At 45.0% G+C, this 27,833-nt stretch overlaps 3 protein-coding genes across 10 annotated transcripts in view; 1 reads left to right on the forward strand and 2 right to left on the reverse strand.

Annotated features, from left to right (window-relative positions):
- The window catches only part of ACIN1 (apoptotic chromatin condensation inducer 1), a 39,585-nt gene extending 23,621 nt beyond the window's left edge, over window positions 1-15,964 (reverse strand). Inside the window, exons 1-5 of one of the 5 annotated variants that reach the window (XM_010335050.3) lie at window positions 15,569-15,964; window positions 14,068-14,133; window positions 10,832-10,943; window positions 10,294-10,413; window positions 739-827 (exon numbers count right to left, since the gene is read on the reverse strand). In XM_010335050.3, the coding sequence (XP_010333352.1) occupies window positions 739-827; window positions 10,294-10,413; window positions 10,832-10,943; window positions 14,068-14,133; window positions 15,569-15,880 (699 nt within the window). In that variant the 5' untranslated portion in view covers window positions 15,881-15,964. The remainder of the gene's footprint in view (window positions 1-738; window positions 828-10,293; window positions 10,414-10,831; window positions 10,944-14,067; window positions 14,134-15,568) is intronic. The other 4 variants (XM_010335049.3, XM_010335048.3, XM_010335047.3 and 1 more) reach the window with 4 other exon arrangements.
- A 58-nt stretch (window positions 15,965-16,022) lies between these two features.
- C2H14orf119 (chromosome 2 C14orf119 homolog) lies at window positions 16,023-18,903 on the forward strand. 3 transcript variants are annotated; one of them, XM_074393226.1, is made up of 3 exons: window positions 16,134-16,215; window positions 16,698-16,794; window positions 18,050-18,903. In XM_074393226.1, the coding sequence occupies exon 3, from the start codon at window positions 18,051-18,053 to the stop codon at window positions 18,474-18,476; it is 426 nt and encodes a 141-aa protein (XP_074249327.1). In that variant the 5' UTR covers window positions 16,134-16,215; window positions 16,698-16,794; window position 18,050; the 3' UTR covers window positions 18,477-18,903. The 3 variants fall into 3 exon arrangements, with proteins under 3 accessions (XP_010333356.1, XP_074249327.1, XP_010333355.1); XM_010335054.3 differs by lacking the exon at window positions 16,698-16,794 and having other exon boundaries at window positions 16,023-16,215; XM_010335053.3 differs by lacking the exons at window positions 16,134-16,215; window positions 16,698-16,794 and adding an exon at window positions 16,223-16,614.
- An 862-nt stretch (window positions 18,904-19,765) lies between these two features.
- Window positions 19,766-27,254, reverse strand: CIROP (ciliated left-right organizer metallopeptidase). Of its 2 annotated transcripts, XM_074393224.1 has the most exons (18): window positions 26,867-27,185; window positions 26,651-26,735; window positions 26,511-26,562; window positions 25,246-25,394; window positions 25,168-25,169; window positions 25,063-25,130; window positions 24,802-24,808; window positions 24,565-24,653; window positions 23,904-24,029; window positions 23,617-23,701; window positions 23,333-23,478; window positions 23,081-23,255; window positions 22,825-22,894; window positions 22,651-22,747; window positions 22,273-22,545; window positions 21,829-22,058; window positions 21,158-21,337; window positions 19,941-20,185 (listed from the first exon to the last, which is right to left on the reverse strand). In XM_074393224.1, exons 1-18 carry the CDS (start codon window positions 27,183-27,185, stop codon window positions 19,978-19,980), a joined length of 2,361 nt encoding a protein of 786 aa, XP_074249325.1. In that variant the 3' UTR covers window positions 19,941-19,977. The 2 variants fall into 2 exon arrangements, with proteins under 2 accessions (XP_074249326.1, XP_074249325.1); XM_074393225.1 differs by lacking the exons at window positions 24,565-24,653; window positions 24,802-24,808; window positions 25,063-25,130; window positions 25,168-25,169 and having other exon boundaries at window positions 19,766-20,185; window positions 25,251-25,394; window positions 26,651-26,744; window positions 26,867-27,254.
- Between the last annotated feature and the right edge of the window lie 579 nt (window positions 27,255-27,833).

Here is a 27,833-nt window from a genome sequence, read left to right on the forward strand (position 1 = left end):
AGAATATAGACCAGGCTGCTAACTTTCTTTTTTTTTTTTTTGAGGCGGAGTTTCACTCTTGTTACCCAGGCTGGAGTGCAATGGCGCGATCTCGGCTCACCGCAACCTCCGCCTCCTGGGTTCAGGCAATTCTCCTGCCTCAGCCTCCTGAGTAGCTGGGATTACAGGCACACGCCACTATGCCCAGCTAATTTTTTGTATTTTTAGTAGAGATGGGGTTTCACCATGTTGACCAGGATGGTCTCGATCTCTTGACCTTGTGATCCACCCGCCTCGGCCTCCCAAAGTGCTGGGATTACAGGCTTGAGCCACCGCGCCCGGCGGCTGCTAACTTTCAAATTTAAATTTTTAAAAAATATCCACTTAGAAATCTGAAAGCCAGAGAAGACCTAAATAAAAAGACAAAATGAATAACAAAAAGATGACAAAGAGAAGGAAAATGAGTACAAAGAAATCTAGAGGTCAGGCACAGTGGCTCATGCCTGTAATCCCAACCCTTTGGGAGACTGAGGAGGAAGGACTGCTTAAGCCTGGGAGGTTGAGGCTGTAGTGAGCTGTGCCTGCACAACTGCACTCCAGCCTAGGCAACAGAGCAAGACCCTGTTCCCCCCCACCCCCCACCCCCCCAAAAAAAACCCAAAATCTAGAGACATACTAACTTGAAAAAAGTCTGAGGAGGAAGAGAAGATATACAAAGCATTACTAAAGAGGTGATGCTTTAGGAGGCATCTGAGTTACCTGTCTGACCCTAGATGATCGTCTTTCTCCTTTCCTTGGTTTCTCATCATCAGAGTCACCTTTCTCTTCAGAAATTGAGGAACTTTTTCCTATTGAATGAAAAAGAATCAAGTCAGATTCATGATGGGAAGACTCATTCATGGCTTTTTAAAATCAGGCTTTCTAAACTCCAACCAATCATAGCATATGAATATATCAAGACATATCTGTATCAATTTCTTTGACTTCCACGCTAAAGAAAAGACTACATAAAGCCCTAAGGTCAGGATCTTATTGGTAATTCTTGGTGTGTATGTCTAGAATATTTTCAATACCTCAAAGCCAATTCACCCATTATAAATAATTCAAATAAATACAAAATAATTTCCAGGGGCTTCAAATTATCTAGCAGGGATGTACAAAGTGTACTTATTTCTACAAAGTCTTGTTACTATGAATAAAGTTTAAGACTTCGTTACGTTCTATATCCATTTTTTTGAATTGTCTGTTACTACTACTTTCTAATTTCAACCAAAATATTATGATTAAATTACTAATCTGCAAAACAAACTCAAGAAATAAGTACTTAGAGGAATGTTTTTCAGCGTCCTAAAGTTCCTAGAAATTACTTCCAGCCAACTGGATGGGGTTTCAGAATTGGGTCTTCTCTTTTTTTTTTTTTGAGACGGAGTTTCGCTCTTGTTACCCAGGCTGGAGTGCAATGGCGCGATCTCGGCTCACCGCAACCTCCGCCTCCTGGGTTCAGGCAATTCTCATGCCTCAGCCTCCTGAGTAGCTGGGATTACAGGCACGCGCCACCATGCCCAGCTGATTTTTTGTATTTTTCGTAGAGACGGGGTTTCACCATGTTGACCAGGATGGTCTCGATCTCTTGACCTCGTGATCCACCCGCCTCGGCCTCCCAAAGTGCTGGGATTACAGGCTTGAGCCACCGCGCCCGGCCGGGTCTTCTCAATTAGGTTTTATGTGTTAGAGCTCAAGGTGAGGTTTTTTTTTTTTTTTTTTTTGAGACGGGAGTCTTGCTCTGTGCCCCGGGTTGGAGTGCAGCTGTGCAATCTTGCCTCATTGAGACGTCCATCTCCTGGGTTCAAGCGATTCAAGGCCTCAACCTCCCAAGTAGCTGGGATTACAGGTGCCCGCCACCATGCCTGGCTAATTTTTGTGTTTTTTTATTAGAGACAGTGTTTTGCCCTGTTGGCCAGGCTGGTCTTGAACTCCTGACCTCAAGTGATCTGCCTGTCATGGCCTCCCAAAGTGCTGGAATTACAGGTGTGAGCCACTGCACCCCGCCTAGGTAAGATTTTTTTTTTTAAAGGAAAAAAATAAGTTCTATTAAAAGAAAGCTTGGAAACCACCAATCTAGGCTATCCTGAATGATAAAACCATGTAAAAACTGAAAGAAAGTTTCACTCAAATTCCATGAAGGAAGGTAACTGTGGGTATATCACTTAAGTAATTTGGGTCTCGATATCTTTCTTTTTAGACAGGGTTTTGCTCTGTCACTCAGGCTGGAGTGCAGTGGCATGATCATGGCTCATTGCAGCCTCAGCCTCTACGGCTCAAGTAATTCTCCCACCCTGGTTTTCCCAAAGTGCTGAGATTAAGGTATAAACCACTGTGCCCAAGTCTCAAATGTTGTGACTGAGAAAAAGGAGGGGCTGGACTAGATGATTTCTAAATTTCCTACCAGAATTAAAATACTATGTAGAACAGCAATACAAATATCAATGAGCTATTTAGTTTAGAAAATAGCACAAAGATAATTATATTCCAGATACTTAATCAGCTAGATTGTACTCAATTTTTTTTTTTTTTTTTGAGACGGAGTTTCGCTCTTGTTACCCAGGCTGGAGTGCAATGGCGCGATCTCGGCTCACCGCAACCTCCGCCTCCTGGGTTCAGGCAATTCTCCTGCCTCAGCCTCCTGAGTAGCTGAGATTACAGGCACGTGCCACCATGCCCAGCTAATTTTTTGTATTTTTAGTAGAGACGGGGTTTCACCATGTTGACTGGGATGGTCTCGATCTCTCGACCTCGTGATCCACCCGCCTCGGCCTCCCAAAGTGCTGGGATTACAGGCTTGAGCCACCGCGCCCGGCCGATTGTACTCAATTTTAATACACTACGAAAGGTTTAAATGATCCATAAAATCCCGTTTTTTTTTTTGAGACAGATTCTCACTTGCCCAGGCTGGAGTGCAGTGGTGTGATCTTGGCTCACTCCAACCTCTACCTCCCAGGTTCAAGCAATTCTCCTGCCTCAGCCTCCTGAGTAGCTGGGATTACACGCAAGTGCCACCACACCTGGCTAATTTTTTGTATTTTTAGTACAGACAGGGTTTCACCACGTTGACCAGGCTGGTCTCAAACTCCTGACCTCAAGTGATCCGCCCGCCTCAGCTTGCCAAAGTGCTGGGATTACAGGCGTGAGCCACTGTGCCCTGTCCCCACAAAACCATGTTCTACAGTAACAGAGCAAACAAAGCAGGTAGTGTGCAGCTCTAACCCAAGATCTTCTCTCTTATTTCTAAATCCTTATAATCTAAAATGAAATAGGCTTCTGTAATAATAATTTAAAAACAAAAAAAACAAAAAAACAAGGCCAGGAGCTTGAGACCAGCCTGGCCAACATGGTAAAATCCTACCTCTACTAAAAATACAAAAAAAAAAAAAAAAAAAAAAAATTAGCTGGGCATGGTGGCTTGCCCCTGTAGTCCCAGATGCTTGGGAGGCTAAGGCAGGAGAATCACTTGAACCCAGGAGGCGGAGGCTGCAGTGAGCTGAGATCACGCCACTGCCCTCAAGCCTGGGCAAGTGAGACTCTGTCTACAAAAAAAAAAAGTCAAGTAACTGGAGTGCAGTGGTGCACTCCAAAAATTAGTGCATACAAAATTAGTACGTACAAGCAAAAGAGCCTCTTTCTCTACCTATTGTGAACTATATACTATTCTATTGGATTATAACTTTTTTTTTGAGACAGAGTTTCCCTCTTGTTGCCCAGGCTGGAGTGCAATGGTGTCTTCTCAGCTTATTGCAACCTTCAGCTCTTGGGTTCTAGCGATTCTCCTGCCTCAGCCTCCCAAGCAGCTGGGATTACAGGCACGCGCCCGGCTAATTTTTGTATTTTTAGTAGAGACAGGGTTTCACCATGTTGGCCAGGCTGGCCTCGAACTCCTGACCTCAAGTGATCTGTCTCAATCTCCTAAAATGCTGGGATTACAAGCATGAGCCACTGCGCCCGGCCATAATGTTATTTTTGATACTATAAAAGTGCAGTGATAGGATTTCTGGATGATTACTCCTCTGGAAGCACTCTTAGTAAGTCATCAAAGAGATCTGGAGAAATGAGCAGGGCTGTTCAGAAAGTTTCGGTCATTACTGTTTTACAGTAAAAGTGAAAACTGAAGGGGCCTCAGACATGAAACAAGAAATTAGCAATACAAAATGTAAAGATTAGGAATCTTTTTCTGGTTCTTTGGAAAGAGCTGATGTGATACAGGCAAACTCCAGGGAAAGGTGATACCTTCTATTATAAGCACAGGGTCACACTGAATGTCTTAGGCCAGATGTTAGTAACAAGTGTAGACAGTGAGCACTTTAGCTAAGGGTCGAGCCAATACTGATAACATGCTAATAATAAATGTATTTCAGGATTTGAAAAACAAGTTAGGGCAAATATGAGATTTCCAAGAGTCCAAAGCCAGAAGTCTTCAGAGAGAGGAAAAGGCAGATGCTAGACAATGCAGGATATATTAAAGTGCAGAATGTTTATGGGTTATAGAGGAAACAGTTCTTCATCCTAGAAAACAAATTCCTGGGCAGGATTTGTGGGACCAAACTAAGGTAGCCAGAGATGGAAGAAAAGCCTGTGGCTAAAAGGTAACCTTAGATATGAATAAACATCAGGAATTAAAAGAATACAGACCTGGAAACAACGCCAAACCTAAATCTGAACTCATGTTAGACCTGTATTTAAGATATCTAGCATTTCTCTAGAATTTCAACATCCAGGTTTTAATATGGAGATAAAGAAATGAGGGGCATACTCTACAAACCAAAGGCTGGCTAAGGTCACCGCTATTAAAGAATCAATATTCTGAATATCCATTTTTAAATGTATTTTCTGTTTGAGCTCTTTTTGAAAAAATTAAGGACAGTAAGAATTTCTGTACATACAATCATGATACAGAAGCAAATCTAGACAACTTCTGTCTACGGTAGGTGGATAATGAGTTCTAACACCTTAGAAAAATCTGAAGAAAGTGATGAAGACCTAAATCAAGAGGGAAAGTCAGACAGGATTTTATAAACCAATTTATTTATTTATTTATTTACTTATTTTTTTTTTTTTTTGAGATGGAGTTTCACTCTTGTTACCCAGGCTGGAGTGCAATGGCGCGATCTCGGCTCACCGCAACCTCCGCCTCCTGGGTTCAGGCAATTCTCCTGCCTCAGCCTCCTGAGTAGCTGGGATTACAGGCACGAGCCACCATGCCCAGCTAATTTTTTTGTATTTTTAGTAGAGACGGGGTTTCACCATGTTGGCCAGGACGGTCTCGATCTCTTGACCTCGTGATCCACCTGCCTCGGCCTCCCAAAGTGCTGGGATTACAGGCTTGAGCCACCGCGCCCGGCTCCAATTTTTTCTTTTTAAGACAAGATTTCACTCTGTCGTCTGTCTCTTTGACCTCTGGGGCCCAAGCAATCTACCTACCTCAGCTCCCAAGTAGCTGGGACCACAGGCATGTGCCATCACAGTCAGCTAACTTTTTCTATTTTTTTTGGTACAGATAGGACTTGCTATGTTGCTCAGGCCAAGTCTCAAACTCCTGGGTGACCCTTCTACCTCAGCCTCCCAAAGTGCTAGGACTACAGGCATGAGCCCTTACACTTCGGCAAACCAATTCTTCCTTCCTTTTTGGGATTCTGCCCATAGCACGTAAACAGGAAGATGCTGGAATATAAACCAAAGATCTTGATAAATTATAACACAGAAAAACTCTTCTATCAGTCATCATAAAACGAATTGGTCAACAGAACCACTCAGGGAGAGTCCTAGGACTCCTATTCCTTAAGATTCTTTGGGTAGAGCCCAGGAATCCATATTCTTAAACATAGTAATGTTTTTTGTTTTTGTTTTTGTTTTTTTGAGATGGAGTCTCGCTCTGTTGCCTAGCTAGAGTGCAGTGGCATGATCTTGGCTCACTGCAACCTCCGCCTCTGGGTTCCAGCGATTCTCCTGCCTCCCAAGTAGCTGGGACTAAAGATGTGTGCCATCGTACCCAGCTAGTTTTTGTATTTTTAGTAGAGACAGGGTTTCACCATGCTGGCCAGGATGGTCTCCATCTCTTGACCTCGTGATCTGCCTGCCTCGGCCTCCCAAAGTGCTGGGATTACAGGCGTGAGCCGCAGTGCCCGGCCTAAACAAAGCAAACCTAAATAAATAAATAAATAAATAAATAAATAAACCAAAACCCTCAGGTGCCACTAGAATTTTGAAAAATGTTAGCAGAAAACTTAATCAAAATTTGTTATTTAAGAGAGAATCCAAAATAACCCAAAGCCAACAAATAAGCTGCCACTGCAATGGCATACAGCAGACTGAGATTCTACGCTTGGAAGAATCTGATTTCTGGGCAAACATTAGGGTTAATGCTGATTCACCTAAGCACTGCTAGAACTCCAAATTGTCACTCCATTCAGGACCTTTAACTAAATTTTGTACAAAATCTATAATGAGATTTTTAGCTAAGCCAAGATAAGAAGTAGGAAAGAATACAAAAAATTAGCTGGGCATGGTGGCACGTGCCTGTAATCCCAGCTACTCAGGAGGCTGAGGCAGGAGAATTGCCTGAACCCAGGAGGCGGAGGTTGCAGTGAGCCGAGATCGCGCCATTGCACTCCAGCCTGGGTAACAAGAGCGAAACTCCGTCTCAAAAAAAAAAAAAAACAAACAAACAAAGAAGTAGGAAAGTTTATCGTATAAAAAGACACTTAAGAGCATTTAAGGCAATTATTAGCAGTACTCTACAATTTACTACATTCATGCTTTCCAATTTACTTTTCACCTTTTATTTATTTATTTTTTTGTAGAGACGGGGTTTCACCATGTTGACCAGGATGGTCTCGATCTCTTGACCTGGTGATCCACCTGCCTTGGCCTACCAAAGTGCTGGGATTATAGGCGTGAGCCACCGCACCCTTTTTATTTTTTTATTTTTTTTTTGAGACGGAGTTTCGCTCTTGTTACCCAGGCCAGAGTGCAATGGCGCGATCTCGGCTCACCACAACCTCCGCCTCCTGGGTTCAAGCAATTCTCCTGCCTCAGCCTCCTGAGTAGCTGGGATTACAGGCAAGCGCCACCATGCCCAGCTAATTTTTTGTATTTTTAGTAGAGACGGGGTTTCACCACGTTGACCAGGATGGTCTCGATCTCTCGACCTCGTGATCCACCCGCCTCGGCCTCCCAAAGTGCTGGGATTACAGGCTTGAGCCACCGCGCCCAGCCACCTTTTATTTTTTTAACCTCTGGGTTTTTTTTTTCCTCCATCAATTATTAGTTATGGGTAGGGTCTTATTGATGACATAAAGCACTGAAAAGATTGGCTACCCCTACTCTAAATCTTTGCTTTTGAAATCTATTTCAGAAATCATTCCTCATTTTCATTTCAAATTATATTAAGAACTGAGAGCCTTTCTTTTTTTTTTTTTTTTTTTTTTTGAGACGGAGTTTCGCTTGTTACCCAGGCTGGATGGAGTGCAATGGCGCGATCTCGGCTCACCGCAACCTCCGCCTCCTGGGTTCAGGCAATTCTCCCGCCTCAGCCTCCTGAGTAGCTGGGATTACAGGCACGCACCACCATGCCCAGCTAATTTTTCGTATTTTTAGTAGAGATGGGGTCTCACCATGTTGACCAGGTTGGTCTCGATCTCTCGACCTTGTGATCCACCCGCCTCAGCCTCCCAAAGTGCTGGGATTACAGGCTTGAGCCACCTCGCACGGCTGTTAGCCTTTCTTTTTTTAAGGAAAGGTCTTTATCAAATCATGGTCCTATTAAGAATTTTAGGGCCGGGCACGGCGGCTCAAGCCTGTAATCCCAGCACTTTGGGAGGCCGAGGCGGGTGGATCACGAGGTCGAGAGATCGAGACCATCCTGGTCAACATGGCGAAACCCCGTCTCTACTAAAGATACAAAAAATTAGCTGGGCATGGTGGCACGTGCCTGTAATCCCGCTACTCAGGAGGCTGAGGCGGGAAAATTGCTTGAACCCAGGAGGCGGAGGTTGCGGTGAGCCGAGATCGCGCCATTGCACTCCAGCCTGGGTAACAAGAGCGAAACTCCGTGTCAAAAAAAAAAAAAAAAAAAAAAAAGAATTTAAAATGGTTCACCCATTACCTATAGAATTTAAAAAAAAAAACCTCATACTTATTGGCCTGGCATTTAAAACCCTCTGTATATCACCCGAATCTACCTTTTACCTTGTTTTGCTATTATGGAATGTGAATACTCTCCTCTGGCTAGATTAGTCTACCTTTCCTTTAAAAATACCACATTCATTTCTACCTCTGCTTTTGTTCCTTCCTAAAAATATGTTCTTTTATCTTCTCTGTCACTTTAATCCCTAACCATTTCTAAGGCTCAGCTCAAATCCTATACCTTCTTATGAAGCTTTCTCTAATCACTCTAGTCCTCAATGCTCTTCCACTCTTTTGGGTCCCTGTATCTGTACCATTATGTCACATACTATCTTCTATTGTTTGATTTATGTGCAATTGTTCTCTCTTCCTAACAGACTTTATGCTGTGCTAATCCCCTACATATTCTCACACAGAGGTATGTATGTAGTAGAAATTCAATAAATATTTTTGAGTTTTATTTGAGAAGAAAAATTGACAATTAATTTTAGAAAAGCTTTCTCTTTCCTCTAGGCTTTAAAATCAGGAGGGAAAGAGCATAAAGAGCAAAGGGGATCAACTGAGGGTCTACTACTGTCATATTTCAGGAGAAAAGAGCCCCTAAGGAACTTAGTAATTCCAAAGTATTGGTCAGTATTTTCTTACTAAAAGGTTTTTTAAAATGTTCTTCTGAGTCTAAGACTAGGATCAAAAAAAACATGGACTGAGTAAAATAGGAGCTTAAAATTAGACTCAAAGGCTATTTTCTCTAGCCTTTTGGAAAATTTCTTTCCCGCCATTAAATATCTCCTTAAAAACATATTTTCATGAAGGAATTCGAATGCTGCTCAGCCTTTTACTAAAATCAAATGTAGTCCATGAAGGAATTCTATAATCAAGAGCCGGAATCTTCCACACATCCTAAACACACTGATTATAGTGGATTCCCCCTCCCCCACTAACATTAGTAATTACTCAAAATACTTGTTAAGTTATGCATTGGTTTAACATATCTACTACCAATACATGTTTTATATACATGTTAAGTATCCCTTTTCCAAAATGCTTGTGATCACAAATGTTTTGGATTTTTGAATATTTGCATTATATTGAATCAGCAACCCTAATTTGAAAATCCAAAATCTGAAATGCTCTGATGAGCATATTTCCTTTAAGTGTCAGGTGAATGCTCAAAAAGTTTTGGGTCTTCAGATTAGACATGCTCAACCTGTATATATTCTCCTGAAAGTACACTGATTTAGACAGGTAGTTCCCAAAAGACAAAGGCTATATTTATAGACTTTTGCTTGAGGTATTACGCAAAATTGAGGGCTTATTATCATCATCATATATACTTTTTGAGATAGAATCTCGCTCTCTTGCCCATGCTGCCACCATGCCTGGCTAATTTTTGTATTTTTAATACAGACAGGGTTTTGCCATGTTGACCAGGCTGGTCTGGAACTCCTGACCTCAGGTGACCACCTACCTTGGCCTCCCAAAGTGTTGAGATTACAGGTGTGAGCCACTGCTCCTGGCCTGGGTGCTTAATATTTTTTATAATGTAAAGAAATTAATCTTGCCTGAACCAATGTTATATACTAGGTTAGAGCTCCCTATTATAAAATGCTCACATAATATTCTGCATTGTCTTGCACAGTAACCAATACAACTGTTAACTAATGTCCATCTCCTCACTAGACTAAGTTTCTTGGGGCTGAGACTTGTTTCTTTCTTTACTATATTCCTAGTGTCTAGCATGTGCCTGGTATACAACAAGTACACAACAAAAATTTGATTAAACCACAGCAAATGCCCAATTTGGAGATGACTGAATGTGTTAATACGTAATATATACAACTGGTGAAGAGATGAAAAAGAGCTGACTGTTGCCAAATTCAGAGGTAGAAAAGTTGAAGAGGTACAGATGAGATAAAAAATCATACTGCTTTGTAAAACAATGAGAAAGTAACACAATATTTAGGTGAAAGCAGACTTCAAAAAGAGCATAATTTCCATGAGAAACAGATGTCAAATATTAACATCACAGAATTTTCCTGGGACTTTCATGGAGGCTTAGCATGAAAGGAGGTGTAACTACCTCCCCCCACCAACTACGCAGGATTGACAAAACAGCGCAGTGGGGAGGGAGATACGTACTGGGCGAATGTCTGCTGAGCTCCAGCTCTGGTCTCTCCAGGCTGCTCTGAAAGTCAGGAGGCAGCAGGGAAGCCACTCCCTCAGGATGGATCATCTCGTCCTCCGACTCAGCTGAAGCTTCTGCAAAGTACAGATTGGGTCGGGGCAGGGAGGGAGTGAAGGACTCAGCATGTAGGAATATGTAGAGGAGTGAAGGAGGTCAGGCAAAGTCATAGATACAGAGATACATACCAAAAAGAGCACTGTATACAAAGAAAAAAACTCCCTGGGATTCAGCTCTACTTCATCTAAATGGTAGCTTAATTTACTTATAACTCTTCCTGTTGGCAGAAATCCTCTTCTAACAAGACAGTCAAATTAAGTGTCCTCTTCCCTGACAAAAGTAAACAGTAGATCACTTGGCTTCATGGGCTACGAAAGCCAAGTAAGTAGCAGTCTCTGCCTCACTTATTTCTGAAATCGCCTAGTTAGGCCTATCTGCTTGGTGACAGGGATAAGAATGACGAACCCTTTGTTAAAAGTGACAATCTGGGCTTACCTTCAAGTTCTGCAGCTTCTCGAGCTTCACGTTCCAGACGCTGCCTAAGTAGCTCCTGCTGCTTTTCCAGATACTGTTTTATGAAACTGTTCTGGCTCATTTCCTCACCAATCTGTGTAGAGGAAATGAAAAAGAGGGTCTAGGAAAACAAACCAGGAAAATGCAAACGAGAAAATTCCATGGAGCCAAGGTCTACTCCTTCTACTTGGAACCAAGAAAGGTAACTAAAATATTGAAGGGCTCTTTTCTAAGTTAGTTCTACACTGAGGAACAGAACAGCCTTGAGTCACAAAAAAAGGGCAAAAAGAACTGCACATAATTTTTTGTTTCAAATATTCAGTTCCCAAGTAGTGATACTGGTATACAAATAACTTTAAAAAATTTATTTTTTTTGAGATATTGTCTCACTCTGTTGCCCAGGCTGTAGTGCAGTGGCATGATCTCAGCTTACTGCAACCTCCACTTCATGAGTGGCTGGGATTACAGGTGTGTGCCACCACACCTGCAAGGTTTCACCATGTTGGACCAGGCTGGTCTCAAACTCCTGACCTCAAGTGATCACCTGCCTCGGACTCCCAAAGTGCTAGGATTATAGGCATGAGCCACTGAGCTCAGCCACAAATAACCTTAAAAAAAATTAAAATTCCAGTAATTATACCTTTTAGGCTAAATTCCTAGGTAACGTGGCATATTATCTAAAGGTAATCTAAAATTTCCTTTTGTTAGTATCAAGACTGAAGCATGGTGGCTCACATCTGTAATCCCAGTACTTTGGGAGGCTGAAGTGGGAAGACTGCTTGAGCTCAGGAGTTCGAGACCAGCCTCAGCAATGTGGCAAAACCTGTCTCTACAAAAAAATACAAAAAAGATGGGCATATGGTGGTGTGAGTTTGTCATCCTGGCTACTCAGGAGGTGGTAGTTGTAGTGAGCTGAGAGTGTGCCACTGCACTTCAGCCTGGGTTAAAGACAAGACTCCATCTCAAGAAAAAAAAATAAAAAGCCAGTTCCTCCAAAAGATCAATCATTACCTATCCAGAAAACTTTTCTTTTTTTGAGACAGAGTATCACTTTGTCAGGCAGGCTGGAGTGCAATGGCATGATCTCAGCTCACTGCAACCACTGCCTTTCGGGTTCAAGCCATTCTCCTGCCTCAGGCTCCCATGTAGCTGGGATTACAGACATGTGTCACCACACCTGGGTAGCTTTGTGTTTTTAGTAGAGATGGGGTTTCGCCATGTTGGCCAGGCTGGTCTCAAACTCCTGATTACACGTGATCTGCCCGCCTTAACCTCCCAAAGTGCTGGGATTACAGGCATGAACTACCACGCCCGGCCTCCTATCCAGGAAACATTTTATCAAACATCTTCAAAATTCAAGTATAGTATTTAAAAGTATGAAATCAAGAGAGTAAGAAAAGGGTTATCCATTCAGCATTTAGACAAAGTTATAACTCCATTTTCTCTGGGTGAAAGAAAATCCTTGGTAACAGAGGCTTATGCCTTTTCCTACTTTTTTTTTCTGTAATACAGATTCCCAGGTCGCTCTTGTGACCTCCAGCCTTCCCTTCACAAGTTCTCCTCTCTAAAACCTTCTTACTTAGCAAGTCCTATTAGAACTCCCTAAAAAGCAAAAAAACCAGAATACTTTCTATGTTATTAGTCATGTTTCCTAAACATAGTAAATGTTTATTTTCACCTAAAGTAGTAATGAGTCTCTTGGTACTCAATGGACATTGCTGAAAGGTGGGGTCCATGTATTACAGAATAGCCATGTTTGCTGCAAAACCCCTATCTTAATAAAAGGAAAGCTTCAAAGACTAAAATGCAATGGGTAAAAGGAATACAATTAAGCTGATTAACTTACGCAGTTTCTTATGCTTGTTAAAGTACCTAACGGAACCTCTGAAAGCTGTCTAGATTATGATACTTACAGCTTAATGAGGTGGTAACAAGGGAGTAGGAAGGTTCTCTTGTTCTTCACAGTATCCTGGGACTTCATCTAGTACTGAGGCTGCACACTATTGCTTTAACAAAGATCTGGATTTTTCTTTTAAGTATATACACATTATGAGAGAATTTTAAAAGCTGAAAGAAACCTTAGGAGACTGTGCAGCCTAAGAATTTTTGGTTTTTAACTGTGAAATAATTTACTTAAAAGAAATCTTATGCAGAAACTCAAAATTTAAAGCAGATAAAAGTATATCTAAGAGAAGAGTACGAGCCTCACTTACTTGGGAAGAAGGTATTTCCTGTAGGAACCCCCCCAAAGCAGCTCCACAAAGCCCCAACAGAGCAGTTATAAACCAATGGGCTTAGTCTGACTTTTTCTCATATTACGGATGAGGAAATGGAGAAAACCAAGGCCTCCAAAGGTTAAGCTTCTTATCCTAAGGAGTTATTAGTAATGTAAAGGAGTTTTTAGTAATGTTTATCAGTAAGTGCATCGAGTTAGTAGTTAACACTAGTAATAGTGGGTGACTTACAAAGGATTGAACCCTTGGAAAATCTATATCAACCAGAGTTCTTTTTTTTTTTTTTTTTTTTTTTTTTTGAGAGGGAGTTTCGCTCTTTTTACCCAGGCTGGAGTGCAATGGCGCGATCTCGGCTCACCGCAACCTCCTCCTCCTGGGTTCAGGCAATTCTCCTGTCTCAGCCCCCTGAGTAGCTGGGATTACAGGCACGTGCCACCATGCCCAGCTAATTTTTTGTATTTTTAGTAGAGACGGGGTTTCACCATGTTGACCAGGATGGTCTCGATCTCTTGACCTCGTGATCCACCCGCCTCGGCCTCCCAAAGTGCTGGGATTACAAGCTTGAGCCACCGCGCCCGGCCTCAACCAGAGTTCTTAATCAGCAAGTATATCCCTACACTGCCCTATTGGTGGTCTACTTCATATCTGTATTCAAAGGTATCAACTACCTTTCCCAAATCTATGGCAGATAAATTACTTCAGATCTCTGTACTACACTTAATTAATGGAAGCCACACCTTTCTGCACATTACCATTTCAATTATTATAAATTAACTAATAGCTCCTCTGATTCTGTTCTTTACTCCAAGCCCTTGTACATAACTGGGTTGATCAGAATTCAACTGTCCTGGTTTGAGACATTTCTGACCAAGGGAGCTTAGGAAAATAGTGGTGAGGAGTTAAGCATTAAATACACAACACCATGTTCTTCCATGTGTCTGTATATCCAAAAGCCCACTCCATTGAATGAACCTTCTTTCTCACCTGGGAATTTGGCTGGAATGCAGCATGGGGTGTTGAGTGTTTCTGTAAATTTTCTAGCATCAGAGCCTGGTATAGAGAAGGGTAAAAGTCAGAAATGAGGAAAAATAAGAAAAACAAACCCCCACCCCTAGCACAATCTCTTAATTAAATGCAATGGCTTAAATTCACACAATTAAACTGTATTTCTTTTCCAGGGACCTGAAATCCCTTTACTATCACTGCTCTCATTCCTCTCCAGAAGACCCTTAAAGGTAGCCATGGTTACTGCGACTAAATGAGCAGATATAAAACGCAGGCACACAGAATCAGTGACCTGGCTATGTCATAAAATCAGTAACAGAATCAGTATTACAATCCCTATTATCTTCTGCACTTTTGCCAAGTGCCCCTTCTAAATCTGACCATGCAGGTAAAATTACTTAAAATAGTCAAACCAGTTTTAAATATACAGAACCAACCAGCAGCCATGGGGCTCCTGGTTTTTGCCTGACGTTATTATTTGGTCAAAGAGTTATCCAGGATTAGAGTCAACTTGTGTTAATTTCCAGCAGAGTGGCACCTAGATTTATAAAATTTCCAAAGAGGAGGCTATAGAAAAAAATGACCACAGACCCTGTAAACTGTGGTCTAACCTAATCTATACATAAATATACACACACACCCCCACCCCTACCAGCTTCTAGTATAAGCAACGGTCTGCCAACTCAACCCTTGAGCCAACCCAGCCCTCATCTGCACTACCTGCCACGTATCCTATTGAACCCTAATTAAAACCAAAACATCCTCATCTTACCTTCTTTGAAACCAAACCTGAACAATCGAATCGATCTACACCTACCTCATGACAATCCCACCTTAATCTCAAACCGATTCAAAATCCCCAATATACATATCAACCTGCCTCACCTCTCTCACCAATATTCACCAAACTCTTAACCACCAAAATTGCTACTGGATGCCCTATAAATTAGACACCTCTCATCAAGTCCCTTCAAATAAAGGTCTCTCTTCATCTCACCTCCTCATCTAATCAAGCAGACATTTTACCCTACCCCAATCCTATTCCTGCGGATAGCGATACCAACCCCATCCCCCTCTCCGCGTAACTGTGCCCCTAACTCCGACCCAGCCCAACTCGCCCCCCTCAGGCCAGCAACGCCGGAGGTTGTAGTGGGATTTAACTCCTTCTGCAGCGCATGCGCCGAAACCACAGACACAAACAAGGAGGGGGTTGGGGAAGGAGGAAGGAGCTTAAGACACTCCTGGAGAGTAGTGCACACCCTCCCATTTTGGGCTCGCGCTGCTGCCGTTAAGGCGGGAACCGGCGCGATCTCCATTCTAGCGTAAACCTCACCAACCACCGTGCGCGCGGATCCAGAGGCTCGCGCTGGCGGCCTGGGCGAGCTCGCGCCGAGCCCGGATACTGCGCCTGCGCCGCGGCAGAGACTCGTCTCTACCGGGTCCGCTCTCCTCCGACACCCCAGCAACGCCGACTCCTTACCCCTTTGAGCCGCTTGACCAGGGCACTCTTCTGCCCGCTCTTGGCTAGGCCTCGCTGCTCCAGTGCGGCCTTCAGGTCGGTCACTCGCAGCGCCTGAAGAGGCTTCCCGTCCAGAGTCACCTCCTCCAGCTCCGCCATCTTGCGTGAGGTACTCGGGTCCGTCCCGACGGCTTCGGGCATCTTCGGTAATTTCCGCCAACGCCCTTCGAACGTACCCAGGTGACCCCGCCCACTGCCGTACTCTACCCCTCGATTACCACTCAGAACTCCCCGGGTTCCTCCGGATGTGCTCGGATATTTCCGTCTCCACATCGGCACCTATCAATTCTTTCCATCCGCCCTGCGGCTCCCTTTTTCTCGCCCTGCTTTCAGGCTCGGTTTTCTTCGTCTTGCCGAAGGTTTGAATCGAATATATTCGGAAGCCCTCGACTCGGGCATAACCATAATCGGAGATATTCGTCTATCTCCGGCCCTAGAGATGAGGCGCTGGGGCACTTGGGTGTTTGGGGCGGGTCCGAGGCCGGAAATGCGTGGGCTGCCGGGCTGGCCCAGCTTAGGGTTTTCAGGAAATTTGGAAGTTGTGGCGGTAGTTGTATTGTAAGGACTCTTGTGACAGTCTTCGGGTGCCCTCCGAGAGAAAAGGGGAGGTAAGCGGGGTAGAAGTATCTCTATGGGCCGGATCAGGTTTGGTGTTTGCGGATTACCCTAATAGGGCAAGCTTCCTACTCCTTTACGCAAACAGCTTCTGCCCTCTGTCCTCTGAATTCCTGCCACTCCCATCTTAGGCTTTTTTGGGGGTGGGAAGGCAGGAATCGGAATGACTAGCTCCGTGGCCTGCGAAGTGGGCAAGAGGCAGTGCCGTTTCTTCGGACCCAGACTGTGAACTGATTTATGACGCTGAACTTGAGTTTGAGTTTGTCTCGGAAGCCATGTTGCAAGATCCTGGAGAAGTTCTCCCATTCTCCGAAGAAGAGAATAAGGTCCTTTGGAGGAACTGCTTCCTGTAGGGCAAGAACTGGAAAATGCAAGCACCCTGAACTTTTTTGGTACTTGAACTAATTTTAATTATTAATTTTTTTGTCTTTTTTTTTTTGGTTACTCTACTCTGGGTCACTCCACTCTGTCCCAGGCTGGAGTGCATGGCATGGTCACGGCTCGCTGCAGCCTCAACTTCCGTGGTTCAGGTGATCCTCCCACCTCAGCCTCCGGAGTAGCTAGGATTACAGGTGGGCGCCCCTACACCTAATTTTATTTTTTGTAGAGGTGAGGTTTTGTCATGTTGCACAGGCTGGTCTCAAACTCTTGGTGTCAAGCAATCCTCTCACCTCGGCTTCCCAGAGTGCTGGGATTACTTTGGGAGTGCATGAGCCATCTCGTCTGGCCCATACTAAATATTAAAGGCAATTGCTCAAATACCTGGATTGTCATAAAATAGTGTAACATTTGTTAGATATCTAACAAACCAACTGGACTGTTATTTTAAATCTTGAATAAACACTGGGTTTCTGATTCTTTTACTGCGTTACCTAATTTTGAGCAAGACCCTTATTCTGCTCTTTAATTTTTCCTGTTGCTTTACAGGAAATGTAAGGAGGTAACGGATGTTATGAAGTTCTTGGCATATTTCAGAGGCTTATATGCACATTGAAGTCTTTTTTATAATAAATAATGTTTTGGCCGGGCGCGGTGGCTCAAGCCTGTAATCACAGCACTTTGGGAGGCCGAGGCGGGTGGATCACGAGGTCAAGAGATCGAGACCATCCTGGTCAACATGGTGAAACCCCGTCTCTACTAAAAATACAAAAAATTAGCTGGGCATGGTGGCGCGTGCCTGTAATCCCAGCTACTCAGGAGGCTGAGGCAGGAGAACTGCTTGAACCCGGGAGGCGGAGGTTGCGGTGAGCCGAGATCGCGCCATTGCACTCCAGCCTGGGTAACAAAAGCGAAACTCCGTCTCAAAAAAAAAAAATAAATAAATAAAATAAATAATGTTTTTTCTTTTTCCTCCCACTGTTGATAGCTACAAAACAATTAGCTTCAGCCTTGACCAGCTGCAGGTATTAGATTTAAAAATGTGTGCTTTTTCATTTTGAAGAAGATGTGATGGACCAACATTAATCATTGTTTTTTTTTTCTTTACCCAACCTGGCATATAGGAGTAAGAGGGAGAGAATGAACACGAAATATAATTGGTTGGTTATTTTTAGGTTTTTTATAAGAAAGATGGAGGGAGACAGTAGTCAGGGAAGAATGGGTTTGGAAAAGAAAAAAGCAGGCAAATATGAAATGAAATTATTTTTGGTGATTTCTCTAAGGTAGGATAATAATGGAAATAAAAGACTCTTTGTTTTGGGTCCTTGAATTGGTAAATAGTAATTTCTCTGTAGATGCTAATTGAGCTTGGTAAGATTTCTTGTTGCTTCAAAGTTGTATTTTCGTTGCTCTATCTGGAGCGTATATAACAGTGCTTTTATATTTCAGGATGCCACTGGAGTCATCTTCCTCTTCAATGCCACTATCCTGCCCGTCTCTCTTACCCTCAATACCACACAACACTAACCCTTCCCCTCCTCCAATGTCTTACATCACCTCCCAAGAGATGAAGTGTATTCTTCACTGGTTTGCCAACTGGTCATGTCCCCAGCGTGAACGTTTCCTAGAGGACCTGGTAGCTAAGGCAGTGCCAGGAAAATTACAGCCACTGCTGAATAGTCTGGAGCAGCTTAGTATGTCTGGGGCAAACCGACCACCTTCTATCTTTGAGTGCCAGCTACATCTTTGGGATCAGTGGTTTCGAGGCTGGGCTGAGCAGGAGCGCAATGAATTTGTCAGACAGCTGGAGTTCAGTGAGCCAGACTTTGTGGCAAAATTTTACCAAGCAGTGGCTGCTACAGCTGGTAAGGACTGATAGGCATTCAGACCAAAGAAGATAACCATAGCTGAGCCAAGACTCTATGTATATGTCACAAGGCCATGACTCTGCAATGAGAACTCAATTCAAATGTGTCACCTAAAGGACTGGAACTGGTATTCCAACCAACTGACTGAACTCATTGACCAGTACAGGCATAGTTATTTCAACACTAATAGCATGTCAAGTGGACTCCAACTTGTAAATGTTATCAATCTAGGCAATCAAGCTCATCGGTCTACTAGTTTGCTTCTTTTTAAGAGACGTCAAATCTTCAAGAATTTGATGGCTTCTTCTGTAGCTCTAAACAAAAGGAACCTACACATTGTAACTCAAGCCCACTGCTGGTTTATGAAGTGTGTAAAATAGAACCCTCCTTCCCCAGAAATAGGACAATAAAAGGTGATATTTTTTTACACTTTAACTGGATTCTATTGTCTGGTTTTACCGCTCTTACCAAATTCTAGTGTAATTGTGTGGTATCCAAACCATTAGCTTTCCCAGTGATGATTTAATAAAATTATGAAAAATCAGGAGAGGGAGATAATTAGTTACTTCCTCCTCCGCACTGTTTGAATCCAAATAGCAGTAACTTTTTTTTTTTTTTTTGAGAGATGGGTTGTCACTGAAGTTCGGAGTGCAGTGGCGTGATCATCAGTGAGTGTGAGATCACTGTAACCTCAAACTAGGGTCAAGTAATCTTCCTACCTCAGTCTCCTGAGTAGCTAGGACTGCAGGCACGCACCACCATGCCTGGCTAATTTTTAAATTATTATTATTTTTTTTGAGATGGAGTTTCGCTCTTGTTACCCAGGCTGGAGTGCCATGGCGTGATCTTGGCTTACCGCAACCTCTGCCTCCTGGGTTCAGGCAATTCTCCTGCCTCAGCCTCCTGAGTAGCTGGGATTACAGGCAAGCGCCACCATGCCCAGCTAATTTTTTGTATTTTTAGTAGAGACGGGGTTTCACCGTGTTGACCAGGATGGTCTCGATCTCGACCTTGTGATCCACCCACCTCGGCCTCCCAAAGTGCTGGGATTACAGGCGTGAGCCACTGCACCCGGCCTTAAATTATTTTGTAGATATGAGGGTCTTGCTATGTTGCCTAGTCTGGTCTTGAATTACTGGCTTCAAGCAATCCATTCTCACCTTGGCCTCCCAAAGTGCTGGGGTTACAGGCATGAACCATCATACCTTTTTCTAAAGCATATGTATGTGATATTCTTAGAACTGGTAACAGGCCTATTCTGTAAGTTTGCTTTACAACAATATGAAAATAAGTGAAATTACAGGTTGAACAGTTTATTTTTGTACCAAAAATAAAGAATGGATCTTGAGAACCGCAAAACACCCTTTTTTCATTGCCAGGCTGTATAAAATTGATATCAGGAAAGAGGCATTCCAAAGAAAGTAGAACTTAAGTATACACAATAAATTTTCCATTCAGTTGCCTTCCAAGAAAGATTCTCTTCCTACCCACATCACGTTCTGGGCATCATCACACCTCCCTTATTCCTCTAACTGGGACCCTTGTGCCATGGAGCTCTGGTGAATGGTAAGAGGCAGATGGCCTCACAGGAAGAGTGGACGTTTTCCGGTAGGCTATGGTTCCCAGTACACCCACCAGGATTAGCAGCATTAGGCAGAGTCCCATGGACAGCCTTAGGTGGGTCATGGAGGGATTATGGTCTGAAGTAACCAGGAACCTAGAAACATAAAGGTAATATCTGGCCTGGAATAATGCCTTTTTTTTTTTTTTTTTTATTGAGACGAGGTCTTGGTCTTGCCCAGGCTGGAGTGCAGTGATGTAAACTTGGCTCACTGCAACCTCCACTTCCCAGGCTCAAGTGGTTCTCCTGCCTCAGCTTTCCGAGTAGCTGGGACTACAGGTGCACGTTACACCACTATGGCCGGCTAAGGGGCTTTACCCTTATCAAAAGAACTCATGAAACCCTGTCTCATCCAAGCGTTAAGCTAAACAGGAAATCATTAAGAGGGACTATAGAACCTCAAAGTAGGGATAAGATCACTATCTAAGTCTTCGAGCATCTTAAATTATTGGAAGAAGACCTAACTTGGCAGCGAGGGAAGTAGCTTAAGGGAAGAGACAGTCTATGGTCTTTAGGTAGCTAGACACAATCCCTGAACGGTGCTTAAGAAAGGAAGGGAGCTGGGAGCAGTGGCAGTGGCTCACACCTGAAATCCCAGCACTTTGGGAGGCAGAGGCGGGTAGATTGCTTTAGCTCAGGGGTCTGAGACAAGCCTGGACGACATGGCGAAACCTTGTCTCTACAAAAAAATACAAAAATTAGCTGGGCATGGCGGTGTGCACCTCTAGTACCAGCTACTCGGGAGGCTGATGTAGGGGAATCACTTGAGCCTAGGGAGGTTGAGGCCACAGTGAGCTGAGATCACCCCACTGCATTCCAGTCTGGGTGACAGAGCAAGACCCTATCTCAAAAAAAAGGTAGGGGGGACTAAGATCCCTATGTCCTAGAGGTGGGAGAATGTATTATTGTACGGGAGGCAGGAGTCGGGTAGTGATCATGTTAGGGATCTTTGTTCTCTAAAACGCATAACTCTGTCTAGGACAATATACACACGAGTGAGTGCTTAATTAATTTCAAACATCTGGACTCCATGAATTTGAAAGAAAAATACTTGGAGTATTATCTTACTTGCTGGGTTCTGTGGTGAAGTTGGCTCCGCCATAATACACTTGTAGGGGTTGTTTCTGGAGAGTCAGAGTCAGGGCCCTGTGCAGCATGGCAACTGAAGGCCCTTGGCAGCCAGGGTACTTCCACATATGTACAGTAAACACCAAGCTAGTGGTAACTGATGGGCTGTGGAAATAGCACCTAAATGGACATTTGGATCTTTTAATAGAGGTATAGTTCCTGGAAGAGTATATCTCATGAAACAGGTGCAGGCTTAAGAATGGGATGAACAGAAAGTCTTCAGAGGAGAGTCATAAAATAAAGGACTTAGGGATTCTTCTTGGCCCATTGATAAGGACTCAAGCTTTTTTTTTTTTTTTTTTTTTTTTCTTTGAGACGGAGTTTCGCTCTTGTTACCCAGGCTGGAGTGCAATGGCACGATCTCGGCTCACCGCAACCTCCGCCTCCTGGGTTCAGGCAATTCTCCTGCCTCAGCCTCCTGGGTAGCTGGGATTACAGGCACGTGCCACCATGCCCAGCTAATTTTTTTATTTTTAGTAGAGATGGGGTTTCACCATGTTGACCAGGATGGTCTCGATCTCTCGACCTCGTGATCCACCCGCCTCGGCCTCCCAAAGTGCTGGGATTACAGGCTTGAGCCACCGCGCCCGGCCCAGTACTCAAGCTTTTACCTGCCAGTGCCACTTCTGCTCGCCAAAGCCTGCAGTACTGCTTCAGCCAGCTCTTCTTGCTGTTCCTTTCCCAGGGAGTGGCCTGGAGGCCCAGCTAATTCTAAAGAGAGCTGGAATGGCGGATCTGGGGTTGAAAGACTCACAGGTGGGGAAGAAACAGCCTTGATATCTTCATTAGTGTTACACAACTGACCCCGGGGACAGAAGAGAAGACCATAGTACCCAGGTATCTGCAAAGAAATATGTAGCAGGATATAGTTTTGCCTTGATTATCTGCTCAAGTCTTCCTTCTAAGGAAAATGTATATTCTAGATCAGTCATGGACTCAGTGGGTACTTAGGAGAAACGTATGCACATCAAAACAGGTTGGACAGTACCACCATACAGGTATTTCCCAACTTCTTTTTGCCAGTATGCCACAACTATTCCTTTTATGGTACCCACCTGAATAACCTTTCCTGGAAGGCATGGGACCCAAGGTGAGCCCTCCGCCTGCACCTTGTAAGCTCCCCTCCCTGTGCACTGATGTAAGTAGCAGCGTCCAGTGAGTTCTGCTTTCTTGAGGTGTGGGATACGAGAAAGATGCCTGGTCTTATCCCCAGGGAGTAGCTGTGAAGTGAGGTTGGCAAAGAAGCAACGGCTCTGGGGATGGTAGATCTCCCCATGGGGATTCTCCACCCCAGCAGGGAATCCGTTTTCCTTCTTCCAGCATTCACTCTGAAGGGCAGGTCAGAAGGTAAAACAGTGTTTGTTCTGATGCCTTTGCAGTTGACTGCCTTCCAGACCCACTCAACTCCATTGTCTGCTCTCTTGTCTACTCACCCCATTGGCTAAGGGCTTGTACATGCGGCAGCCTTCCATCATGGGGTCTGAGGAGCAGCTTCCCTTGTCCAGGTGCAGGTAGTGGCAGCCGAGTCCACTGTGTGGAAGGGGATGACAGAGTGACACTAGGATCACTGACAGCCATACAGTCCCCTAACCACTCAGCACACACACCTGCCAGTACAGAAGAAGTCTGAGGAGCCAGTCCCACATGTGGTCACCAATCCAAATTCCAGGCCAGATCCTGCTTGAGAGATGAGAAAGGAAGGAAAGAAAGCCCTCAACAAATGAAGCCCAAACATCTTTCAGCACCAGCTATGTTCATAGCATCAATTATACCTCAGCAGCAGACTCCCCTCCAGCCCTCCTACTTCCCCCAGAGCTGACTTGGGTCATGAGTGCTCCTCTGCATGTTTCCCTTACTTCTCACCCTGGCCCCACAACAGCTCCTCTGCAGTGCTGTGGTTGACCTGGTACCAGCCTGAGTCTTCAAAGGCAGCAAGCGTGATTGGGTCGAGTCGAGTGCGCTGAGCTCCATCAAAGGTAGCAGTCATTAAAGAACCCTGGAGTAGTCTGGCCTCCCAGTGCGAGGACAAAGGGCCCTCCTGGACATGGTGGCAGATAGCTGGTTGTTACCTGGCTACTCCTTTCTTCCATCACCCCACGGTGTTCTTATCCTCACCTCTTCTTCCAAGGGAACACCCACTGAAGCCCCTGGCACTCCCAGGTGTTTGGCCAGGCTGAGGCTAGCAGCTGGGGTGGTGAGAAGCAGTTGTCCCCATTCATCTTGCCTTGTCACTTGTTGCCTTGTAGAACAGTTCTCTCTAACTGAGTGCAGAAAGGGAAGAAGGCAATATGAGAAGAAAATGAGGAAGGGTGAAGTAAAATTGGAAGGAAGGAGGTTATAGGGTAGGAATTCCCTCTGGTTGATTGTGGGAATTCCTCAACCTCATTCCTCTCATTTACCACTGAATCCTGAGGGGCAGTCTCGCCATTTCTTGAAGAGCTGTCCAGAGAAACCGAGGGCATGGAGCAATTCGTGTATTGTGACCTAAGAACAAATGATCACCCAGTAAGGGGGCCACATTTGCAGCAGGATTGACCAAACACTCTATAACCCCTCTGCCCAATCAGCTCTTCCAAGAGCTTGAGGCACCTTCTTTTCCATCCTTCACTTTATGAGAAGCTGAGTAACCTGCCCCCCACCCATCCTGCAACCTGTTTGCTTCTCATAGTCATCATGCAGCAGTCACCATGACGATGTCACTGTGGCTGAGGCTGGGGCTGTTGAGATGTTGGGCACAGTAGACAATGGTGCCAGCAAGGGGCCTGTCTTCTGAGTCCAGCTGGCAGCAGGCAGCATAGGCTATGACAGAGGGCTGTGGATGGGCCAGGATAGGGTAGGGGCAGAAAGGAGAAAAGCAGGGTAACACTGATAGAAGAAATCCCCTGAAAACGGAGGACCAGGGGACTCTGAAGAACTCTGCAGGAGTGGTATCAAGGGATGGCTGTGGCAGGGGGTAGCCTCTACCCATACCTTACTAGCATTCCCTGTTATCCCAAATAAGCACAACTTTTTTGTTTTTGAGATGGTGTCTCACTCTTTTGGCCAGGCTGGAGTGCAGTGGTTCAATCTCGGCTTGCTGCAACCTCCGCCTCCCAGGTTCAAGTGATTCTCCTGCCTCAGCCTCCTGAGTAGCTGGGACTACAGGTGCACGCCACCACACCTGGCTACTTTTTGTATTTTTAGTAGATACAGGGTTTCACCATGTTGGCCAGGATGGTCTCAATCTTCTGACCTCGTGATCTACCTGCCTCAGCCTCCCAAAGTGCTTGGATTACAGGCGTGAGCCACTGCACCTGGCTGCCAGCATAGCTTAATAAAAACTGCTTTGGCCAGACATGGTGGTTCACGCTTACAATCCTGGCGCTTTGGGAAGTCCAGGTGGGCAGACTACTTGAGCCCAAGAGTTTGAGACACAGCCTGAGCAACATGGCAAAACCTGTCTCTACACACACAAAAAAAAAAAAAAAAAAAAGAAAAGAAAAATTAGGCCGGGCGCGGTGGCTCAAGCCTGTAATCCCAGCACTTTGGGAGGCCGAGGCGGGTGGATCACGAGGTCGAGAGATCGAGACCATACATGGTGAAACCCCGTCTCTACTAAAAATACAAAAAATTAGCTGGGCATGGTGGTACATGCCTGTAATCCCAGCTACTCAGGAGGCTGAGGCAGGAGAATTGCTTGAACCCAGGAGGCGGAGGTTGCGGTGAGCCGAGATCGCACCATTGCACTCCAGCCTGGGTAACAAGAGCGAAACTCCGTCTCAAAAAAAAAAAAAAAAAAATTAGGTGGACATGGTGGTGCATGCCTGTAATCCTAGCTACTTGGGAGGCTGAGATGGGAGGATCACCTGAACCCAAGAGGTCAAGGCTGCAGTGAGCTGTGATCGGGCCGCTGTACTCCAGCCTGGGCAACAGTCTCAAAACAAAAGCAAAATAAAACAAAACAGAAAAACTGCTTTTATGTTCCCTAACCCTATTCATGAGATTTAAGATTAGAGGAGCAGAACAGGGAAAGGAGATTTGATTTGAACCTCACCTCTTGGTGGCACTTGGAAGTGTGAGCAACCCGTACATACAGTAGAAAATCAGTGTTTTGGACCCCAGGTCCATCTGGCTGGACCAGTTGTGGGGGACCCTTCTCTGGCCACAAGGCATAACCGTGAAGGTGGGCATCAGGAATCTGGCAGGGAGTAAAATGTTGCATTAGCAGATGGGCTGGGACAGTAAGAAATTGGGTATGAGGAATAGGGGAGAATGAGTCTCTTTGGTCTGTTTTAGCATTATCTAGGCAGCTGGCTAGAATACAGAGTTCTGCCCCTTCACCCCCAGTCTCTGATATACTGAATTTTAGCAGGGAGAGGAGCTCAGGAATATATGTATATGTATATGTGTGTATATAGATAGATAGATAGATAGATAGATAGATAGATAGATAGATAGATTTTTTTTTTTTTTTTGAGATGGAGTCTTGCACTGTCACCTGGGCTGGAGTGCAATGGCATGATCTTGGCTCACTTCAACCTCTGCCACCTGGGTTCAGGCGATTCTCCTGCCTCAGCCTCCCGAGTAAGTGGGACTACAGGTTCCTGCCACCATGCCTGGCTAATTTTTGTGTTTTTATTAGAGATGGAGTTTCACCATATTGGCCAGGCTGCTCTCGAACTCCTGACCTTGTGATCCACCCACCTCAGCCTCCCAAAGTGCAAGGATTACAGGCATGAGCCACTGCATCCAGCCATCTACATTGTTAAGAAGCACATTTAGGCCGGGCGCGGTGGCTCAAGCCTGTAATCCCAGCACTTTGGGAGGCCGAGGCGGGTGGATCACGAGGTCGAAAGATCGAGACCATCCTGGTCAACATGGTGAAACCCCGACTCTACTAAAAATACAAAAAACTAGCTGGGCGTGGTGGTGCATGCCTGTAATCCCAGCTACTTAGGAGGCTGAGGCAGGAGAATTGCCTGAGCCCAGGAGGCAGAGGTTGCAGTGAGCCGAGAATGCGCCATTGCACTCCAGCCTGGGTAACAAGAGCGAAACTCCGTCTCAAAAAAAAAAAAAAAAAAAAAAAAAAAAGCACATTCAGTAACTCTGATGCTGGTGGTCTTGAAATGGTCATGGCAGGCTGCAGATCTCCAGATCCCTAAGACTGAGAGGTGAGCCTGCTCAGGATCCTGTCTTCCCTCCCCTTCTTACATGGCGTATTTATTTCTGGCTTTCCTCTCTTTACTATCTCTCTGCATATTCCCCCAACCCCCCTTATTTTTTCAAGATTTCAGTGTTGTTGACTCAATCTCACCTTTGTCCCCAGGCAACTCTCTCCTTTGTACCCTGGGTTCAAGAGGCTGCACCTACCAAGAATGAGTATCTGCAGGTGAGCTGGGGACATTTCTAGGTATCCCTGAAGAATTACCTACATTGTCAATGACATGAACTCACCTGTGGTAGTTTGGGGTATCTGGGTCTCCCCAAACAGCATGGCAGTACCGTGCAGCATCTCGACTCAGAAGCAGGGGTCCTTGCACTGGACGGACTTGACAAAAGGTCAGTTTCCCCTCCATATCTTAGAATTCCACTTCTTTTTTGGGTTGATCTTCCTCCCCTGGACCTCTCTGCTCCTCAACCCTCGCTGATATCTCCTGTTCCCTCACTTACCTGCTAGGACAGCCTGGATTCGCTGAGTGGCCTCTCTCACTGCAGCCAGGGCTCGGGATCCCCCTCTTGTCCCTTCTCCCTCAGGATCCCAAGCTCCATCTGATATAGGATCTCCTAGATAGCAGGTGTGGATTCGTAGGGGTTGAGGATCATGGGAGCTAGGAAGGGTGAGGGAGGAAGAGCGAGATTTCAGGGGGAGTGGGGAGAAAGGGGGCCTGAGAAGTCTCACAGACTTCTGTGTCTCATCATGTAGACATCGGCTTGTGGCAACCCTGAAGAGTAGTGGTGGCAGCAGCAGCAACAGCAGCAGCAGCAGCATCTCCCTTCCATGTCTCTCCATAGATACAGTCTGGAGCCTGTCTTCTGGCCCCTTTTTTCCTGGCTCACTATTTCTGGCTTTCCTCTCTTTCCTCTTTTTCACCGCATGCCCCCCCGGCACTCTTGCTTATTTTTTCAAGATTTGAATGTTGTTGACTCAGTCTACAGTTCCCTGACAGGAGGTTGGACATGAACCACAAGGGCCAAAGCCACCCTCTTCCAGGGGGGCCAGAGGTGGAGTGCTGGGGGAGGGGAAGTGTTACTCTGAGGCCTCAGCTGACCTTTCCAAAAGGAGCCTGCCTTAGCCACGATGGGACCCTTTCCTTGTTTTTTGTTTGTTCTGTAGAGATGGAATCTCGCTATGTTGTCCAGGCTGGTCTCAAACTCCTGGCCTCAAGTGATCCTCCTGCTTTGGCCTCCCAAAGTGCTGAGATTACAGGTGCAAGCCACTGTGCCTGGCTGGGAACTCTTTCCTAATCCTCTTCCATTCCTCCTCATCCCATTTCTCTTGCCTTTCTGAGAGAAAACCTCAGAACCTTCACAGAAGTAGAAAGAAAATTGGTGTCACCACAATAGGGGAAGCAGGTGATGGTATCCTTTGCTTTACTGTTGCCTGCTGGCCTCACTGGACATGAGCAAACAAGGCTTC

Source organism: Saimiri boliviensis, chromosome 2 (assembly GCF_048565385.1).
Source record: "Saimiri boliviensis isolate mSaiBol1 chromosome 2, mSaiBol1.pri, whole genome shotgun sequence".
In the NCBI taxonomy this organism is placed as follows: Eukaryota; Metazoa; Chordata; class Mammalia; order Primates; family Cebidae; genus Saimiri; species Saimiri boliviensis.

Coding starts and splice junctions, on each gene's coding strand:
- CIROP (XM_074393224.1), bottom strand. CDS start 27,185: ATGCTGCTGCTGCTGCTGTTGCTGCTGCTGCCACCACTACTCTTCAGG. Junction 25,395..26,510: donor AGAGTTGCCTGGGGACAAAG/GTGAGATTGAGT, acceptor ACTCCCTGCCAG/ATTCCTGATGCCCACCTTCA. Junction 22,546..22,650: donor ACAAGCCCTTAGCCAATGGG/GTGAGTAGACAA, acceptor CCTGCCCTTCAG/AGTGAATGCTGGAAGAAGGA.
- C2H14orf119 (XM_010335053.3), top strand. CDS start 16,460: ATGACGCTGAACTTGAGTTTGAGTTTGTCTCGGAAGCCATGTTGCAAG. Junction 16,615..18,049: donor AAGCACCCTGAACTTTTTTG/GTACTTGAACTA, acceptor TTTATATTTCAG/GATGCCACTGGAGTCATCTT.